We start from the raw sequence: 22106 nt of genomic DNA, 5'->3' as shown, positions 1-22106 counted from the left end.
ACAAGGGGGCAACAATGAGTCTAGCGAGAAGGAATCATAGAATCGTAGAGCTGGGAGGGGCCTATAAGGCCATCGAGTCCAACCCTCTGCTCAATGCAGGAATCCAAATTAAAGCATCCCTGACAGGTGCCTGTCCAGCTGCCTCTTCCAGGGTTGGAGAACCCACCACCTTCCTAGGTCATTGGTTCCATTGCCTTACCACTCTAACAGTTATGAAGTTTATAGATCTTGAAGAACAGGATGTGAGGCAATCCTGAAGGTTATCCAGGTCTACATCATTTATGGTCAGAGTGAATCTCCCATTCCCATTGGACCTGGCTTACAGGGCCATCTTGTGACACTTTGAGCCAAATGACAAGATGGTGCCTTCCAGAGCTTGGAAAAGTTACTTTTTTTTAACTACAACTCCCATCAGCCCAATCCAGTGGCCATGCTGGCTGGGGCTGATGGGAGTTGTAGTTTACAAAAAGTAACTTTTCCAAGCTCTGGTGCCTTCCCATTCCATGTGCAGAATCCAGCTGGGCTAGCAACTGAACGTTATTTTAACCCTGTCAATGGGGCAGCATCTTCCATGTTACTATAGTCTTTACTTTGGGCCAGGCTACTTTAGGGGACTCATGGAGAATGAAAGCTGGTAGACAATAACATCCTCCGGGCTGGTTGAAAGAAAAAAAGTGGGAAAGTGGGGGCTGAGTGAGGGCAGACTGAGTTTGATGGGGCCTAATAGACTAAACTCCAGTGCCTGATTGAGTATGATGATTTATTCAGTGTACCAGTTGCTTGTAGGAATGGGAGAGAAATTTGATTTAGTTCACATTTAAAGGCTGATCTACCTAATTCACACTTCCTGAAACAATACGGGAACTGAAATGCCATCATCCTTTGAAATCTGCACTTTTATGAACAGAAGCGCACATACGAGGAGAACGTGGGCATGAAAATGCATGTTAGTGAACATAACATACAAAAATGCACTACATTTGGGAAAGTTGCTTGCGGAAATGTGCACATTATGCAAAAATTGCATTAAAATGTGTGTTTCAGGAGAAAACTGCACTGAAATTCTGGTGGTTTCTCATGAGGACTTTTTAAAAAAGGGATCTGCAAACTGATATGGAAATGTAGAGAAATTAGTTTTAAGACTGGAAAAATTAGAAACTGAAGGAAGCTGAAACTGACAAGTTGATCTATCCCTAATCGTGATCCAAAGGAAATTCTACAAAATATTGCAACGGAGAAAAAGGCAGCTGCCATTTTGAGCACCAGTCACATATGTACTACGTATTTATTGGATCTGAGGATTCTCAGCTACTGACCCTTAGCCCTTGTCCTGTCTTCTGGAGGGCAAGTCCCACTGGTGATCTAATAACAGGAGATCAGGTCAGAAAACCAAGATGCCGGAGGGAATCAGGATAAGACATACTGTTCAGTGTGTCTTCACAATCCTAGAGGATAGCAGCCTTGCCTTCAGACACACTAATCTTCAAAGGAGGGTCAGGCTCAAGGCTTGCAGGACTGTGGACAGATCACTGAGAATCTTACTTCCAGATGACCTTTTATTGAGCATTCATCCTGATTTGTTTGTAGGGAGGCTAGAAAACACTGTTTATTGAGCATTCGTTCTGATTTGTTTGTAGGGAGGTTGCGTCAAGGAAGTGTTGCCCCCAGTGTGTTTTCCCATCACCTTCCTAATCGCAGAAAGTCTGATTTTTGAGGGGGAAAGTGGCTTTGTGGTGCAAGACCTCCAAATCAACCCTAACTGCATAACCTGAGTTCGCTGGCATGTGACTGAGTCCCACTTGAAAACAGCAACAGCCTGGAAGCACCCAGTCTCAGCTACAGTTGGAACCAGATTCTGACTGAACACCAGGAAAAACTTCCTAGCTGTTAGAGCACTATGACAAAGGAACCAATGACCTATGGAGGTGGTGGGCTCCACCACCATTGAGCAGAGGGTTGGACTAGATGGCCTTAGAGGCCCCTTCCAACTCTATTATTCTGTGATTCTATGATCTCTCCAGGCCCAAACTTCTCTTCCCAGGCTCTGTGCCCCCCTTGTTTGAGGATTGGAGGTCCTTAACAGGGCAGTCCATTAGGCTGGCGCCTCCGTTTCATGTGATCTAAGTTCCATTGTGAAGGCACTGGGGGAGTGAGTGGTGGCTGGTGCGAAGGGGCTCAGTCCCTTGGAGGCACCAGGTTCCTTGGGTGTTTCTGGCTGGCTGGTATTAGTCCCTGAACTCGGATCATGCCTCTTGGTTGTCTGGAGGAAGGATAAAGAGGGATGTGTATAGGAACTAGCCTGCTGTCCAAAGGAAACATTCACACTTAATACTCTGCCCACTACTGGCATGTGGGCCCTGGAAAGATGTCCAGAAGGGAATGCGGTCCTGCCCTGAGGAATCAGAGCAACTGTTGCCCATTTGTTTATGGTGTTGAATCTGATACACCCAAAGCCAAGAGATGTTGTTCAGCCCACTTTGTGGCAGTGCCTGGATTGCCGACAGGTGAGGGGGGGGGATGGATGGGGAGGCCCTCTTATGTTGGTGACAGTCCTGCTGAGTTACTATCTTTAGAAGGCTATAAAATGTAAATGTACTGCCTTCAAGTCGATTCCGACTTATAGCGACCCTAGGAATAGGGTTTTCATGAGGCTGAGAGGCAGTGACTGGCCCAAGGTCACCCAGTGAGCTTCATGGCTGTGTGGGGATTCGAACCCTGGTCTCCCAGGTCGTAGTCCAACCCCTTAACCACTACACCACACTGGCTCTCTTAGAAGGCTATAAGTGAGCACAATTTGGCTAAAATTAGGGGGCATGGAGCTGGTAGATTTTCCTACGGAACCCCTACCTCAGAAGCACTGGCGGCTGGTGGCTTCATGTCAATAGGGCAGTGGGATCCACTCTGGGTTTTAGTCCAAACATTATAGGAGCTGTCCAAGGTGCTTCAGCTCCTTGAATGTTCAGACTAAAACCTGCAGCGGATTCCACTGCCCCACCGACATGGAGCCACCAGCCCCCAGTGCTTCTGAGGTGGGGGACCTCAGGCCCTGGGGTCAAATGCAGCCCTCCAGACCTCTTTGTTCGGCCCTCGAGACTCTACCCAGATCATCCCCTTCACTGACCCTGCTCTGCACCCACTTCTAGCAATTTTACCAGGCTGGAATGTGTTCCGGAACGGTGATAATTATGCAGCCACAAGAGCGGCTGTATACTATAGCCAGCGTGGATTTTTCACATTCCACAATGTTAAATTGAAAATACCCCCATGCCATTCTGATGCTTCCCATAAGCTCATTTCAAAACAAAACCTTACAAAACTTACAGTCCTGAACTCAGAAAAGCTTGCTTAACAACCCTCTCAATTTTCATGGCGATACACAAAACAGTCAGAAAGAATTGAGAGCTCAAAGTCTAAAGAGGAAAAAAAACCAGAAGCCTTTTGAACTTTTTTCTCTGAGTTCTCATAATCTGTTGAAATTCATTAAAAATCAGCCATGTTCACAGAGTACCTCTAATCCTGTTACTGGCGTTGCCCCATACTCCGACCTTCATCCTCTGCAGTTTAAAAGTTTTAAAAATGCCTGGCTGATTTTTACTTAATTTAAGAAGTTTTGGCTGGAACCCAGTGATAGTGTCAGGCATGCTCAGTAAAAACCAACTGTCAGTGTTCTAAAAGTCAGACTCACAGCTGCTGGGCTTGGCTAATCAGGGGGCCACACCCACACCTGACCTTGATTTCACGTCAGGCAGTCATGGCTTCCCCCAAAGAATCCTGGGAAGTGTAGTTTGTGAAGGGTGCCGAGAGGAGACTCCTATTCCCCTGACAGAGCTCCAGTGGCCAGAGTGGTTTAACAGTCAGCCACTCTGATTGAAGGTCTGTGAGGGGAACAGGGCGTCTCCTAGCAACTCTCAGCACCTTTCACTAACTACACTTCCCAGGATTCTTTGACAGAAGCCATGACTGTCCAAAGTGATATAAAGACCTGGTGAGGATGTGGCCGGGGACAGTTTTGGTTTAAATTTGGGTGGGAGGCTGCATGTGCCTGCTGTGGAATAAAAAGGTGGGGAAAACGCTGAAAAGCAATGATACTGTTCACAATGTTTTCCTTTTGGAAAGGAAAGGGGCTTTCCCTCTGCCCAGTGCCCACCCATTCAATCCCCTCCTCCTACCCTCCCTGCCCCTTCCCCAGATCAGTGTTGGACTGCGACCTTGGAGACCAGGGTTCGAATCCCCACAGAGCCATGAAGATCGCTGGGTGACCTTGGGTCAGTCACTGCCTCTCAGCCTCAGAGGAAGGCAATGGTAAAACCACCTCTGAATATCGTTTACCATGAATACCCTATTCACAGGGTCATCATAAGTTGGGGTCAACTTGAAGGCAGTCGTTTTCCATTTTCAAACATAATTGCACAGAAATAAATCCCACTGAACTCAAAAAGTATGCAACTGGTCAAACCCACCTTCCCTTTTCCTCCCTCCTATCCCCTCCCTCTTGCACCTCCCCTCCCCCTCCAATCCTCTCCCTCCCCCTCCCCCTCCTTCTCCCCATGGTCTGTTTTACCTATCTTAAGCATGATTGCACGGGAGTAAATACCATTGAACTCAATAAGCATGCAAATGATCAAACCTGCCCTCACCTGCCCCTTCCCTTGCCTCTCCCTTCCCCTCCCCTCCCTTTCTCCTTCCCTCTCCTCTCCCCTCCCCTTGCTCCTCCCCCATGCTCAGAAGCACACGTTACCAAATTCTTCCAAGCTACACAGGACGTGGATTGGACTGTGAAAGACCAACCCAAATTGTGTTTGCATTTTGACAACTTTGTAGGGCAGTACAACATCTCAGAGAGGAGGTCAGGTCTCTTACTCCCCTGGTGCATTCACTATAGCTGCCCAATTTCCCTGCTTTAACTTTGATATAAATATCTGTGGGCTATGGGTACATTCTTAAACCGCAAGGTTTTTTGCCTATTAGTGAATTTCTCTCTCTTGTCTGGAGGAAGGATGGAGAGTGGTGTGTGTTTGGTCGAATCTACCATTAGTATATGGCCTCTGCAAGGTTGCCCATGAGGGAATGTGGTCCTTGGGCTGAAAAAAAGTATATCCCCCCTACCTCTTTAATCCCCCAAAATCTAAACGCTGCTTCCTATCTTCACTTTTGATAACACTTGGACAATTCCCGTGCAAAAGCCTTCCCTTCCATCTCCCCACCCTATAGGAAATGCTGGTAAATTATCATCCTTGGCTAGGTTCATGGAGAAGGCTATCAAGGGCTACTAGCCACGAAGGCTACGTTCTATCTCTACTGCCAGAGGCAGCACACTTCTGAATGCCAGTTGCTGGGGAGAGGGCTGTTGTGCTCAGGTCCTGCTTGCAACTAGCCACGGTGAGAGCAGGACTCTGGACTAGATGAGCCACTGGCCTGATCCATTCATTAAAAAAACGCAAACGCCTGGGAACGTTGCAGACTAAATTCTGCCCTTACCAAAAAAAAGAGAGAAAGAACAAGAGAAAGGATAAGCGATCTTGTGATGCTATGTACAGGTGGGGGACATTGCACTTAATTCCTTATACATCCATTGGACAACATTCACTTTCTTTAATATATAAATCTCTGTGGATAGGCCAGGGGTAAAGGAAAGGGAGGAGCCAGGAAATCATGGAGTTTCTCTATACACAGTTCAGTTGGCTCAGTTTGACTAGCACACGCAGCTCCTCCCTTGCAGCACAAAGTAACAGCCCCAATTTCGCTCTCCGGTCCATCACGGCAGAGGAATGTAACTTTATAAATATGATTGATCTTCAACTTTTGCACTCTCTCCATAAAGCTCCTTCTCAGTTCAGAATCCATTTTTGTTCTCTCGTAAAGAAGAAATGCCCTTGGGGAAGGAAAATACTTTCAAAAACCTTAAAGACAGCAAGTCTTTGGAAATACTGCGGAGGAGAGGGGGACGCCCCACGTTTCGGGAACTGGGTCCACGCTGACGCCATTTTTGCTCCCGTTGCAATGAGTCACCAAAAAGTTTTGTCTTTGAAACTTCTGGCGCTCTCGCCAGGCTGGTACGACGCCAGTCCTCTTGGCCACCTCCTGGCCCCAAGACTCCATCGTCGGTCACTGGCAGGATGATGTGGAAAAACAATTTCCGGTTGCTAAAAGCAAAGGAAGTGAGGTTGGGAGCATCACCAAGCTTGCAGTGGACACTAAAAAGGGGGGGGGAGAAGAGGGATGCAGAGGTTAGAAGTGACATATGAGTGGTGGGGAACCTCAGGCCTGGGGGCCTCATGTGGCCCTCCAGGCCTCTTTCTATCTGACCCTTGGAACCCTCCCCAGGCTACACCCCCTCTCCCCAGGTGACTCCTCTCATTGGCCCTGCTTTGCATGGCTGGAATGTCTCCTGGAACTCGCATAATGCCTCTTGCTCGCCTGGGTGGAGGACAGAGAGAGGGGCGTGCGAGTGTGTGTAGAAATGAGCCTCCTGTACAAAGGTAAAATATGCATCAGTTGCTCTACTTCCGTTTGCCTCTGGACCTGCCCACCACTGGCATGTGGCCCCTAGAAGGCTGCTCAGAAGGTAATATGGCCCTCAGGGTGGCATAGGTTGCCCACCCCTGTCATATACAAAAGGAGAAAAGTAGCAACTTTGGGGAGTTTAGGGAAGGAGGAGGAGGAGGAATATTTCCTGACACTTTGCAAGTGTTCTGTGTAACAGGATGGGATAACTGTGAAACGTTCAAGGCATTTCCAAATGGATTTAGCTGAAGAGGGCGAAGCTGGTTACTAGTTCCCAGTTCCTTCTATGGAAGTTTGAAAGCATGAGCAGCCTTCATAGAATCATAGAACAGTAGAGTTGGAAGGGGCCTATAAGGCCATCGAGTCCAACCTCCTGCTCAATGCAGGAATCCAAATCAAAGCATTCCTGACAGATGGCTGTCCAGCTGTCTCTTGAAGGCCTCCAGTGTCAGAGAGCCCACTACCTCTCTAGATAATTGGCTCCATTGTCGTATGGCTCTAACAGTTAGGAAGTTTTTCCTGATGTCCAGTTGAAATCTGGCTTCCTGCAACTTGAGCCCATTATTCCGTGTCCTGCACTCTGGGATGATTGAGAAGAGATCCCGGCCCTCCTCTGTGTGACAACCTTTCATGTACTTGAAGAGTGCTATCATATCTCCCCTCAGTCTTCTCTTCTCCAGGCTAAACATGCCCAGTTCTTTCAGTGTCTCCTCATAAGACTTGGTTTCCAGTCCCCTGATCATCCTTGTTGCCCTCCTCTGAACTTGTTCCAGTTTGTCTGCATCCTTCTTGAAGTGCGGAGACCAGAACTGGACGCAGTATTCAAGTAATAAATAAATAAATAAATAAATAAATAAGATGAAGCCTAACCAGTGCTGAATAGAGGGGAACTAGTACTTCACGCAATTTGGAAACTATACTTCTGTTAATGCAGCCTAATATAGCATTTGCCTTTTTTGCAGCCACGTCACACTGTTGGCTCATATTCAGCTTGTGATCAACGACAATTCCAAGATCCTTCTCATATGTCGTACTGCTGAGCCAAGTATCCCCCATCTTATAACTGTGCATTTGGTTTCTTTTTCCTAAGTGTAGAACTTTGCATTTATCCCTGTTGAATTTCATTCTGTTGTTTTCAGCTCAATGCTCCAGCCTATCAAGGTCCCTTTGAATTTTGTTTCTGTCTTCCATTGTATTAGCTATGCCCCCCAATTGTGTATCATCTGCCTTCATAAGGAACTGACATCAGATACCCTTATCTTAAAGCTTATTTTGGGGGGCCCTTATTAAGCTGCTTCAGTAACACCTTGGATAGCTCCCTGCACAGCTCGGGCTGGCTATTCCATGACAACAACGCTGAAATGTTGCTTCAGCACCAGTCATCCTCTGACGGAGCCTTAAACAGGAGCTGCAGCTCCCATCTCAGTAGTCAGCTCCACTTCCTGTGAGAGGAGCTTCTTCATTTAGCAGTGGTTGACTCTAGCAGAGCCAAGGAGACTGCAGTTGCACTAGGCTGCAGCAGTAACCAACATGGTGCCCTTCAGATGTTGCTGGACTTCAACTCCCATCAGCCTCAGCTGCATAGCCAATGTTGGTGGTTGTAGTCCAGCAACATGCTTGGAAATGAATAGTCCATTGAGTAATTGGTTTTGTAACATTTGTTTGATTGGTTGTAATGGTCACTGGATCAATAAACGTATTTTTGCAGTAGTCAAGCAATGGAGGGCACTATGTTGGCTACCTCTGCTCTAGAGCTTCTGAGTCAGAGGAGGGCAATGCAACCTCCTCAGGCAAAGACGTGCTTGCACACTGGGCTCCTCTTGTGCATGTGCTTCAGACTCAGTGTGCACATCTTCAATGCACTGTATGTGGGGCTGCCTTTGAAGACAACTTGGAGTCTACAGCTGGTGCACAATTCAGCAGCCAGACTGCTCACTGAGGCAAGATGGCCTGAACACATAACACCAACTCTGGCCAAGTGCACTGGCTACCAATTAGCTTCCGGGCTCAATTCAAAGTGCTGATTTTGACCTATAAAGCCTTATACAGCCCAGAACCCCAATACTTCAAGGACCACCTCTCCCAATATGAACCACCTCGGACCCTGTATTCGGCATCTGAGGTCCTTCTCTGTGTGCCTCCTCCGAGGGACATGTGGAGGATGGCGACATGAGAACAAGCCTTCTCAGTGGTGGCCCCCCACTCATGGAACACTCTCCCCAGAGAGGCACACGTGGCACTATCATCATCTATTTTTAGGCACCAGGCAAAAACATCCCTCTTTTCCCAGGCATTCGGCTCTTAATTTTTTGGAGGTTTTTTGGGGGGCTTTTGATGTTGTAACCTCTTTTAGGGGGTGGGTTGTTCTACCATCTTATCCATAGATTGTGTGTGTTTTAAAAAACTTTTTATTTGTGTTAGTTTTATATTGGTTTTAATGTTTTTATTGTATGTCACCTTGGGTTCATTTTTCTGAAGAAAGGCAACTAATACATTTAATAAATAATAAATAGTAATAACATCTGGGACTGGCCCCAAGGGCAATTACCTCTCCCACTACAAATTCCCTTGGGCCCATTTCCAGTTCCTTCATCTTCCTGCTAGATGCATCTGTTCGGGCTTTTAAAAAAAAGTTTTCAAAACTTATGTTTTTCCTGGCTTCTATTTGAAAGTCTTGTTTTATATGCTGGTGGTGGGGTCTTTGTTGTTACCTATTGAATTATATTATATTGGATTGATTTAAACTGACCATTTTTTCTGGAATTGTATGTTTTAATGTTTGTTATAGATAAAATTATATATTTGTTATTAATGCAAGCCATCTTGGGAAGGCTATAGTCTTGAAAGATGGCTTAAAAATACACATATAGATATATTTCTCCCAGTCTGTATCTGTATTGGATTTGAAATTGTTTATACATAAGAAATTCTTCTAAATTGTTATATATGGGGTTGTATTCAACCAACTTACTCAGAGTAGACCCACTGAAATTAATGGAACTAAGTTAGTCATGGCCATTAATTTTAATGGGTGTACTCTGAATAAAAGTTAGTTGAATTGGCTGTTGTTATGTGCCTTCAAGTCGATTATGACTTATGACGACCCTATGAATCAGCAACCTCCAATAGCATCTGTCGTGAACCACCCTGTTCATCCCATGAAATAATTTTTAATTGTTTGTATGTATGGATTTGTTTCTACATATAGAACTGTTTCCTGCATATGCAATTAGTTTTAATTGTCCACGTGAAGCTCTATTTATTTTAAGACTAGTTATATATTTTATTTATTAATGTTGATTATTAATTGTGATTATTGACATTACGTGAAAGTCATTCAGTGTCATAATGTTTTGCATTTAGTTCTGTTCTGCAATAGTCTTTTGACTAAGCAATAAACGTATTGATATTGATTGATAATTGTCCTTATTGTTGATGTTTTTACTGTGAAATAGCTTTGAATATATAGATATAGATATTACTAACTACATTGCTAAATATAAATATATATATGTGGAAAATAGCTGGCTGCTGGTAATTATCTCAACCAGCTCTTCTTTTAAAGGCAGACTGAATTTTCTACATGGCCACTCAGGTCCACATTGGGCTCCCCGGCGAGACTGAGCAAGTAGCATCTTGCAAAGTTTTGATTAAGAGGACACTTCCTGGGTCCAGGAGGGCTTGTTTCAACAAGCAAGCATCAAAGTCAACTGGAGGGCAACACTGAATAATCAGGGACAAAGTAAGGGTTGAGCGCTTGGCAGATGAATCGATAAGAGCCTTGCTAAGGAAATGGCCTTCTCCTTTTTCCCAGTAGTCTGGACTCGCCTGATTGCCTAACTGATGGAGAATGTGTGGGCAAGGGGTCTCCCCTGTTGGCTAGAAAGGATGGGAACCCAACTGGTGGTGGTGGTGGGGCTTGAGAACAGCACCTTTGCCTTCAAACATGGTGAGAGGAAAGCTTCTCTGCAGGCTCCGCGTTGTTCTGGCCCAAGAGCTCCCCATCACTGAGCAAAAACAACACACCCAGATATCCAAAGGGTGAAACCAAAGCAGACTCTGAAGAGTTCCAGAAGGGACTCTCCAGACAGGGTGTGGGAAGGCTGAACATGAGCGTGTGGCCCTATCTACAGCATTCATTTAAAGCAATGTTAAACAGCCGTGGCTTTCCCCTAAAGAATCCTGGGAACTGTACCTTGTTAACGGTGCAGAGAATTGTCAGGAGACCCCCTATTCACCCCACAGAGTGACCGCTTCCTGGAAGAGGGACTGATTGTTAAACCACTCTGGGAACTGTAGCTCCGTGAAGCGAGTAGGGGTCTCCTAATAACACTCAGTACTCTTAACAACTACAGTTCTCAGGATTCTTTGAGGGAAGCTATGATTGTTTAAAGTGGTACATTACTGCTTTAAAAGTATGGTGCGGATGGGCCTCAATTAATGTAAACTGGATTTAAAATGTATTGTAAGCTGCTTTCCCTGATTTTGCTTGCTGGCTGTGATTGTCCTAATGAGGGTTCTCTTTTAGACAAAATAAGTATTTCTTTTAGGCAAAATAAATGAGGAATTTCTCAAAAGTATATTTGAATCACTTGCAAAATGTCTTGGGGTGTATGTGTATGATTGTTTACACATCCTTAGGATGTCACTGGAGTTTGGAGGCATTTTTTTGCATGAGGCAAAAATATCTGATGACTTTCTCAAGGGAAGAATTAAACTACTGTTGAGGATCAAAATTGTTCAGGGGTGGGGATGGGGTTCACAAACATTTCTCATTGAACAAGCACCTGTTATGTTTGCTGGGCTGTCCAAGCTGATCTTGCTAATCTATTTAATTGGAGCTAGCTCCACCAGCACAGTCTTCCAGGGCTGGGGTGGGTCAGAGTTAGGACTTTGGAACACAGGAATCTACCTTATACCAAGTCAGATAATTGGTCCATCTAGGTCCAGTATTGTCTGCACCAACTGGCAGTGATTTTACAAGGTTTCAGAGTTGGCACATTCCCATTCCTACTTGGAGGTGCCAGGGATTGAATCAGGGACCTTCAAAAAGCCTAGGAAGCTGCCTTATACCAAGTCAGATCATTGGTCTGTCTACAGAATTATCTACACTCTGCCTGGCAGTGGCCAACAGTATAGTGGCAAATTCAGAAGTGCAGGGCCCCTTCATGATACTCACAGCCACACTCCTTTCCCCCTTTTTTGCTGTGGGGTTGAGATCCTTGTTAATCCCTTCTCCCCCAACAACAGATGTCCCTAGGAGCCAATAAGCATGAAATGGGAGAGTAAGAAGAGTCTGCTAAGAAGAGTCTTCTCTGTGGCTGAATCACCTCCTTTCACTCTGATTGCCTCCAATCAGCAAGAAAGGACAAGGGAGCCCATCAGAAGACTCTTCTCAGCCACACACTCTCCTTTCATGCTGATTGGCTTGCAGGATGCTGGAGACAGAGGGGCCCTGCTGGGACCCTGCTCCCAAAAAAGTAAAGGGTCTAAGACATACACCCCCGAGACCCTGGACGACTACACCCCTGCCAGTGGATCTCTGGGGTTGCAGAAAGGAAGTCCTTCCCAATCCTGCCTGGAGATGTTGGGCATTGAACTTGGTACCTTTTGCATGTAATCATGCACTCTAACCACTGAACTATGCCCCTTCCCCACTGCATCCAATGCTCAGGCAAACCCCAGCTGCAAGCACGTACCCACAGACATTCATCAGCTCCCCTTGAACAATCTCCAGGAAACACTGGTCCTGTACAGGAACCCAACATCTCATGCCAAACATTCTTCAACCCAGCCCATTATTATAATTATCCTGGCACACCAAGGTGGGTGGGTTTTTTTTTAAGTGAAAGCTTATCTGTTGAGAAGTTCAAGGCTTTGTCTCCTAACTATCTACTAATCGATAGAGGCTGACTGTTTCCCACAGTCTGCAAAGCTGCCTTTAAAGGGGAGGAGGGAGGGGCAGAGGGCCTTTTGTCTGTTTTCCCCCATGAATTGAGGAAGGTTTACAGCAAAAGGGACCAGCGATGGGAGTTCTTTTTGCACTGATGTATCTCCATGAGTTTCATAAGGGCTGGGATAGCCTCACTTGACTCTGATAATGTGTTGCTTCAGACTGGCTTCCTTATAACCTAGACTGTGTACACACAACACATTTAAAGCACAGTCCCTCTCCCCTGGGAACGGTAGTTTAACCCCTCACAATTCCTAGCACCATTAACAAACTACAGTTCCCAGGATTCCTGGGGGGGTGCGCTTTAATGTGCCTTAATGTATGGTATGTATGAAGCCTTACTGCTGCAAACTGTAGAGCAGTTTCCAAACTTTTTACCCCGTAACCAAAGCTTTTTACATTGATGAGATAGTAGCACGTTACTTGCACAAGATTGCCCTTGATAAAGGGACTTTCGATACCCAAAATGCGTCCGGCTGCAATAAACAATTATTATTTTCATTTTGGGTGGTTGCTGGTTCAGCACTTCAAGGGTTCCCTTCTCCTTGTCTTTGCAGCAGAACACCAAATCAGCTTTAACTGAGCAAATTGCATGTATGTAACTGAATCCCAGTCAAAAATAGCAACAGTCCGGAAGTGCCCTTCATCATACTTAGAGTAGGCCCATTAAAATTAACAGGACTTTAAGGCAGTCATGACGAAATTCTCATTTATTTCAGTGAGTCTAAGTAGGAAAAAGGTCACATCCGCATAATCCATTGAAAGCACATGGCTTCTCCCAAAGAATCCTGGGAACTGCAGTTTGTTAACAGTGCCAGGAATTGTCGCTCTGCGAGGAGTAAATTACAGTTCCCAGGATTTTTGGGGGGAAGCCATGGCTGTTGAAGTGGAAAATATGCACTTTAAATACATGGTGCAGATATGCAGTTAGTCTGGATCCAGCTCTTAAATATTATATGATTGTCATGTCTGGGTTTGAATTGGAGTATTTCAGTTTTAGCCTCTTTCTAAAGGACAGCAAAATCTCCCTCAAACAAAATCTCAACGTTATGAGGTAGATTAAGGAAAGAAAGGGAACAGGCTATTTTCGGCTTGTCATGAGAGCTTGCACTGTTTGCTCAGCGACACACCATCAAATCCCTCCCTTGGGGCACTAGGCACCCCCAGGCTCAACCTCCTGTGCCTCAAAAGACCTGGGAACTCTAAATGGAAACCAGCATTTTCAATCAGCTGGGGGGTGGGCTGAACTGCAGCTCATGCCAGGCTGTGCTTTGAACCTGTGGTTTAGTTTGGGATAGTACTTGGCTCATCGTTTACCTGTTTACTGGAAGACATATTGGTTAACGAACTGATGCTGCTGGTATCCGTGACCACCATGGCTGAAGGGAACCGAGATGTGTGAGAATACTGAGGGGGTTCCTGTTTGTGCGCATACACTGTGGAGAAAAAAACAACAGCAACCATTTTAGAGCACAACCGTAAACCAACCCCCCTACCACACACACACAAGAAGCCTCTCTGCACACATTATAAAGCAAGATAGTAATTTATAGAACCTTCTAGTGTGCGGTGGTAGGACTCTTTTGGTCCCCCTCATACGCAACTAGAATAAAACAAAAAAAAGAGACTGATAGCATTAATTTTTTATCAAGATTGTTGTTGTTATGTGCCTTCAAGTCGATTTCGATTTATGGCGAGCCTATGAATCAGCGACCTCTGAGAGCATCTGTCATGAACCACCCTGTTCATATCTTGTAAGTTCAGGTCTGTGGCTTCCTTTATGGAATCAATCCATCTCTTGTTTGGCCTTCCTCTTTTTCTACTCCCCGCAAACAAATCAGGGTGAATCATCAATAAATTGGTTGTTGGGAAATGTGTACTAGTGGAAGTTCTTTGCTGGAAATTGTCCATCTATTTGCATAAAATTTGCATTGGCTAATTTATATACATAGCAGAAAATTTAGAAATAACTGCCATTATTTAAAGAAAAATACATCTCACTCTAATGAGGAGGACTGCGATCAGCTGGCCTGGGGTACTTGCTCAGTCTGCTGACCAGGTCCCGCTAACTGTTGATGGGCAACTGCATCTGTGTTGGAATTGCTTTTTAATATATTTTTAAACCTTCTTTTTAAAATGTTTTTAAACCTTTTTTTGAAATGTTTTTAAAGATGTTTTGTTTTAATATGTTTTTAATGGTTGTTGTGTTTTAATATACTTTGAACTCTGTTTTTATGAAGTTTTAAAGTGTTTTTAGTGCTTTTGTTTGCCACCCAGGGCTCTTACTGGGAGAAAGGGCGGGATATATATCATATAAACAAACAAACAAACAAACTTCAAGGCTCCTCCTGCTATCACTTCTTAGATTCTTTGTCTTTAAACCAGATGTTGACAGAGGAGTCCTTAAAATAGAGAACTCTCCTATATAAAATAGGATACATGGCAATTAGGGATGTAGAGAGGACACAGTTTTCATCCTGTCCAGGGTTCATCACAATCAGTGCCGTTTCTACTCCTCTACGGTTCAGCTTCTGCTAAAACGTAACGTAGTTTGTCTCACTACTTGCTATGGCTGAAAGCAATTTAATTATGGAACTAATTACACAACCAATTTCAATTTAAGAAACAATGCAGAAAATAATGTAATTATTTACATAACATTTGTGGACAAAAAAATCAGCAACAGCAAACACCACGTGTATTTGCTTGTATGATTTCCATCCCTGACCTCTGATAAAGATGCAAATTGTGGCAATTTCTGCTCCGATTTGTGTTGCTGACAGAATTCTTGGACATCCCCAACAGGAACCCTGCCTTGCACTAAGGCAGTGAATTTCAGACTGTGTTCTGGGAAATCAGCAGCCGAGAAGGGGAATGAAAACTTTGTTTTGATTCTGGCCCCTGTTGCAACAACACACACAAAAACACCCACCCACACATATACACAATCTGTACCTTACGAGCCCCTTTTTTCACCTCCGGAAATACCTGACAAGATCCTTACTGTGTGAATTCTGCAGCTGCGTCACTGTGGTCATGTAGGGCTGCTGTGCCAAGGGATTGGGTGACTGCTGCATGATCGGCTGCTGGTGGGGGCTGTGCAGCTGCTGAGAGAACTGGACGGGCTGGAGGGCTGCCAAGCTGCTGGCCACACTGTTGATAACAGGGACGCTCTGTGCTTGGGAACTGTTTAGGCCTGAAACAGAGAGAGAGAGACAGAGAGAGAGAGAGAGGAGGAACACATTAGAGCAGGAGTGGCAAACAACCTCAGGCCCCAGGGACCAAATGTGGCCCTCCAGGCCTCCCTATTTGGCCCTCAGAACTTTCTGCAGGCCACACCCCTGCTACTTTCTTGACACCTCAAATGTGTTTTTCCCCAGCTAGAAAGTCATGCTTGCCTGGAATGAGAGAGAAAGAGAGAGTGTGTGTAGAACCACCTGACATTTGCATGACTGGAATGTACAAAGGGAAGAGTCACATCCATACAGTGGAGGCTGGTTGCTTCGATGTCAGTGGGGCGGTGAATCCATTTCCTGTTTTAGTCCAAACTTTCAAGGAGTTGTCCAAGGTGAGCACCTTGGACAGCTCCTTGAATGTTTGAGCTCCTTGAAAGTTTGGACTACAACCCAGAGCAGATTCAGTGCTCCATCGGGCATCGGTACCACCAGCATCCACTGGATCCATGACTCTGCCCACTTTTATATCTGGCCCTACCCACTGTTGGCATGTGGTCCTCAGAAGGTTGTCCACAAAAGAATGCAGCCCTTGGGCTGAAAAAGTTTCCCCACCCCTAAATTAGACGCTTCCTGAAATTTTAAAGGAAATGTGTCAAACCTAAAGCCAAGTGGTCTCATTACGCCCTTTAGGGGTCCCTTGTATGACCCACAACACTTCTCTGCCTCTCCATACAAATTATTGAACTATCCTCAGAGCCAGGCGTTTCCTTTATGAGGCAAATCGTCACAGCATCAGATCATTCTCCAGTGCATGTAATTTATTAGAATTATTTTTAACATATATTGATCACCTTTCTGCCTTGTTTCACACAGAAGACAATGTGGAGTTTCTACAAACTCCAGCTACATTCAACTCAGAGCAGACCCATAGAAATTAATAGACCTAAATTTTCATGTCTATTCATTTCAGTGAGTCTACTCTGAGTATGACCAGCCTCAGTCAGCAACCCTCAGTCAGCTAAAAACTCCACTTTTCTTCCTTCCTTACCTCTTCAGAACCAACTTTTCCATGAAGCCTCTGGCCCAACCCCTTTGCCCCCCATGCCCACTGCAGGAATAGCCAACAGGGTGGTGCCCTCCATATGAATAGCAGATTATAATTCCCATCATTCATTAACATTAGCCATGCTGACTGGGGCTGATGAGAGCTGGAGTCCAACTACCAGTTGTTGGCAGTGGCGGCCGGTGGCTCCATGTCAGTGGGGCAATGGAATCCACTCCAGGTTTTAGTCCAAACTTTCAAAAGTTTGAAAGTTTGGACTAAAACCTGGAGTGGATTCCATTGCCCCACTGACATGTTTGAAAGTTTGGGCTAAAATTCTGGGGCAGATTCCACTGCCCCACTGACATGGAGCAACCGGCCGCCACTGCCAACAACATCTAGAGGGCACCACGTTGGCTACCCTTATCCTAATGTATCTAAGCTTAAGTATGCATAACTGAAATAGCAGCACATTATTGCCTGTTCACGCCTATCTTCATTTTCCTCTTCTGCAGTTTTCCCTGTGTTGAACTTTGGACTGTAAGATCTCGGGGCAGAGACCTGTTCCTTGTACTCAGTAAAGCATCCTGCGCACTGATAGCACTATAAAAGGAGAAAGAAGGGGGGGGGAGAGAGGAAGGCAGGAAGAAAGATCTAACCCTCCAGTTTAGCAGAAAAGTGCTTACTTTGGGTGATAGCCATGACTCCTGATAATGGCGCCATGATGAGGTTCTGCGACTGTTGTGGGTTATGATGGGAAAAGCTGTGGATGTTGGTGAGAGTACTGACTGGGGGCAGCCCACCTCCAGACACTGTAATCTGCCAAGAAAGGAAGATGGGACAATTCAAAACCAAGGTATGGACAGTCCACCAAACAGCTTTAGCCAGACTGAGTGCCTCATAAAAGCAGAAATTCTGGGTAAGGGCATTTTTAATATATAAATAAGATTGTACACAGAGCTGCCTTTAGGAACCTTGTCTGCCACAGCAGTCACCCAACCCCATGAGGATTTAAACTCTGATCCCCCAGGTCCTAATCCAACACTCTGGATTGTACCTAATGCTAGTCCTACTCAGCGTAGACCTGCTGAAAATAATGGACCCAACTAACTTGGGACTATTAATTTCCATGGGTCTACTCTAATTGGAGATTACTCAGTAACTGCTACCCCACACCCCAGCCTTGAGTCACTTTTCCATTCTTATCTTAAAAGTCCTTTCAACGTCCATCAAAATTCCTACAGCTATCACCACCTGGTCCACGAAAAATTCCTACAGGTGCCATCACCTGGCCCTCCAAAAGTTTGCCTCACATTTCGCTTGGGGGAGGGAAATTCCCTGAAAGCTTTATTTGTAGAGTGGCATGTGACCCTGGCTGAGACAGTCAATAAACGACTTTCTGGATGGAAGACCAGATTGTCTCAGAAGAGAACTATGCATCCCTGGCCAAGGGAGAGAGAAAAACTATAAAAATCACTCAGTGTGACATGAATCAGTCAAGCTAGGCCAAGGAAAATAACCCCACAAGATGAATTTCTAGAATATTCTCACACTTTGGCTACTGAAGGCTGGTGTGGCCCAAACAAATAAAGAGTTATATTACCAAGATCTGGGGGCTCAGTAAGAAGGGACTACGAGAAGGCGGAACGATAAATTTTATAATACTGTAATAATAATAACACAAGTTAAACTGTGAATGTTTGAAACTGTCTATATCTCGGGGAGCTTGTTCACAGTAATTGTTTTCAAGATGGCTGCCATAACACTTTTGGCGGGAAGTTCAGCTTGTCTGAAAATGGCATTGTCACGTGTTCCAAAGTGCACGTTCTGGTCACACAGGGTATTGGACAGGTAGTGGACCTTACTGAGATCATGCTGTGGAACACATTTAACACACCCCTTTGGCCACACATTGAGCAGAAAATCGGGAGTGGAGGTCAAGCAGCCTTTCAGGGAAGCTTGCCCACCATTAGCAATCTCCTCACGCCTGGTGTCAGCAGCCGGTATCCTCAGGCCTTGGAGGAAAGGTGGCACATAAACATAATAACATAAGTAATAAATAAATCAAGAGCTAGTCCTCCCTCAGAAGCTTCCAATAAACCTCTGAGGCACAATAGGGTAGGGTCTGGGAGAAGTTCCATTTTGTTTGCATCTTAATGAGAAACTACATAATTCACACTTCTTGAAACAATGTGTGAACCAAAACACAGATGTCCCTTGAAATTTGCACTTCTCTGAATCTTGCAATGCGATTATCCAACCAAACAATGTGTACAGAAATGCACACATTAGAGGAAAGTGTGCATAAAATGCATATATTCATGAAAGTAACATACAAAATGCATTATATTAGGGGAAATTGCTTACAAAAATATGTCTGTCAAAACTTCATGCAAAGCATGTGTTTATATGGAGAAATTCAGACTAAAATGCTGGCAAATTTTCATGAACATTTTGTTTTTAAATTAATCACAAATTGCTGCGGAAATGAGGAGAAACAGGACTTTATAGATTGGTCCATCTCTGTCCTGCAGTTCACCAGAACATAGACTGAAAGTTACTGACAAGAGAGCAAAATTATTAATGCTTTCGGCACTATGGTGATAATAAATTATATATTAAAAAAACTTTCTTCAACGCATGACACAATTCCTTATGTGCTTACTCTGAGGAAGGAGACATTCCTCAAAGCCAAGTTGCCTCAGGCATGCATGTGATATTAAAAAAAAACCATTTACACAAACCCATGCAACGCATCAGCACACACTGGAAAAGCAATTAGGGGCAGAGAAAATATGAATTAATAAGGACAGAGGAGTGGAGTCACCTGACCAAGAAAGAATTCGACCCCACGGTCACAAACAAAACCTGCAGTGGCAATCTCCAAAATTATGGGCCCGAGTGCAGAGTCATAAAAGACTGACTTCACGCCCAGAGATCAGACTGACACAGGTCTGGAATTAAAACACTGGCATAATTCCTAGGCAGATTCCAGTGCAAATTTCTGACTTTAACCTGATGGGGCCAGGAGACAGATTTCATAGGTCTAATTTATTTATTTAAAGGATGCATAATTTGCTTTTTGTGAACCAGGCTCCACAAAGCAGCTCACAACATATATAAAAAATGGGAATCCAAGCCCAAATACAATGCAGAATAAAACTATTTTAAATATCCATGATTTCACAATGCTAAATGCCTAAAACCAGCTCAAAGGAAACTTTAACATAATAGCGAGGCCCCAGCACAAAAGACCCACCTCTGTTTTTCTCTAGCAGAAAAGGCCCCCTCTGGTCCCCCCCCCTTTGGCCTTTACCCCCCCACACACATCTGCCCTTGGTGCCACCCATTTAGCCCTTGGTCCTGCCCACATGGCCCTTGGAGGGTTGGCCAGATGCAAATCTGACCCTCAGGCTAAAAATGGTTCCCCACCCTTGCCTTAATAGAAAAAGGCTGAAAGGGATTTTTAAAAAATATGTTGTGTTTAACTATTTTTTTACAGTGCAATCCCAATCTAAACCTGTTTCAGTCCTAATCAGAGGACCCCAGTACCTGTCATTTGGAATGGAAGAAAGAAAGCTCCTATTGAAGAGTTTGCACATATATATAAATAAGATACAACAAAGTTTAAATGTTAAGTATTCACACAGTAATGTGGGCTGGGAGGTGTGTGTGGCTGTAATTCAGCCCAATGGAGCTAATTTGGAAGTACCCTCAATGCACTGAATCCAAATGTACCTTTTCTCTCTAGGGACAAGGTTTTAATGGTTCTGCAAGTTTACAGTTTCAGTGGCTGTGTGCATAGTGCTGATTGGCTAGTGCTGCTTACGTCACGAATAAATTAACCACTCCCCACTCCCAGAGGAGTTTTGCAGTGTAAACCTTTTCAAATTATAATTAAGGCATGAATAGAAGTATAAATATGCACACTCTGCTTTTGAAAACAATCACCCCCTCAAAATGCAGACAACCCACCTGGAGAATGGCAGAAGGATAAAGACCAACAGATATCTGTCATTTCAGTTGTAAAGCAGGTACGAAGCTGAGATAGGCCAAAAGACCAGTCCTAGGCTCTCATATTTTATGTGTAGTCTTGAGACAAGAGAGTCTGCCTTGCCATTACTATTGTCTTTTATGATCCCAGGAAGGGCATCCAACCAGGCCTCTTAAGTGCCAGTAGCACTATACTGATAAAATTATTATCGTTTGCCTGGTTCACACATAATGCTAAACCATGGTTTATGCTAACCATAGTTAATAACCCATAGTTAGAGCTGAGGCACCTGGCAGACACTTAAACCTTGGTTTATTACATTACAGAATAGTAGAGCAGCTGAGCCTTGAGAGTGGTTTAAGTTTTTTGCCACCCTTCATCTGTGGCTCTGTAGCTTTTCAGTGGTGACAGCTCCTATAGTTAAGAAAGAGGTCTGGGTTCGTACATAATGTTAAGCTATATTTAACTTTACCTTTTATAAACCAACTACAAACCTTGGTTAACAAGTGATCTTTGACAACCATAATTAAGCTACTAGGCTGGAGTCACACATAGCACTGACTAACTCATAGTTTAACAAACAGTTTAATAAGCTATGGTTTGGTGTTATGTACAAAGTAGCCCATTATTAGTTAAGTTGCTGGGCTGGGTTCACACATAATCCTAAATTATGGTTTAACAAACCATAATTTTATAAACCATAAGAACATAAGAACATAAGAAGAGCCTGCTGGATCAGGCCAGTGGCCCATCTAGTCCAGCATCCTGTTCTCACAGTGGCCAACCAGGTGCCTGGGGGAAGCCCGCAAGCAGGACCCGAGTGCAAGAACACTCTCCCCTCCTGAGGCTTCCGGCAACTGGTTTTCAGAAGCATGCTGCCTCTGACTAGGGTGGCAGAGCACAGCCATCATGGCTAGTAGCCACTGATAGCCCTGTCCTCCATGAATTTGTCTAATCTTCTTTTAAAGCCGTCCAAGCTGGTGGCCATTACTGCATCTTGTGGGAGCAAATTCCATAGTTTAACTATGCGCTGAGTAAAGAAGTACTTCCTTTTGTCTGTCCTGAATCTTCCAACATTCAGCTTCTTCGAATGTCCACGAGTTCTAGTATTATGAGAGAGGGAGAAGAACTTTTCTCTATCCACTTTCTCAATGCCATGCATAATTTTATACACTTCTATCATGTCTCCTCTGACCCGCCTTTTCTCTAAACTAAAAAGCCCCAAATGCTGCAACCTTTCCTCGTAAGGGAGTCGCTCCATCCCCTTGATCATTCTGGTTGCCCTCTTCTGAACCTTTTCCAACTCTAGAATATCCTTTTTGAGATGAGGCGACCAGAACTGTACACAGTATTCCAAATGCGGCCGCACCATAGATTTATACAATGGCATTATGATATCGGCTGTTTTATTTTCAATACCTTTCCTAATTATCGCTA

The 22106-nt window shown here is 44.5% G+C and overlaps 1 protein-coding gene across 5 annotated transcripts in view; it reads right to left on the bottom strand.

Moving 5' to 3' along the window:
* Positions 1–5572: 5572 nt before the first annotated feature.
* HNF1B (HNF1 homeobox B) overlaps positions 5573–22106 on the bottom strand; it is an 88514-nt gene continuing 71980 nt past the window's right edge. For 3 of the 5 annotated variants that reach the window (XM_061605062.1, XM_061605059.1, XM_061605064.1), the window contains exons 6-9: positions 17362–17494; positions 15462–15653; positions 13775–13893; positions 5573–6194 (exon numbers count right to left, since the gene is read on the bottom strand). In XM_061605062.1, the coding sequence (XP_061461046.1) occupies positions 6174–6194; positions 13775–13893; positions 15462–15653; positions 17362–17494 (465 nt within the window). In that variant the 3' untranslated portion in view covers positions 5573–6173. Of the gene's footprint in view, positions 6195–13774; positions 13894–15412; positions 15654–17361; positions 17495–22106 lie in introns of those variants that run through there. The other 2 variants (XM_061605060.1, XM_061605063.1) reach the window with 2 other exon arrangements.

Source organism: Rhineura floridana, chromosome 21 (genome assembly GCF_030035675.1).
Source record: "Rhineura floridana isolate rRhiFlo1 chromosome 21, rRhiFlo1.hap2, whole genome shotgun sequence".
Taxonomy (NCBI): domain Eukaryota; kingdom Metazoa; phylum Chordata; class Lepidosauria; order Squamata; family Rhineuridae; genus Rhineura; species Rhineura floridana.
Note: the sequence above shows the minus strand (reverse complement) of the source record. Positions and strands in the feature narration are given on the sequence as shown.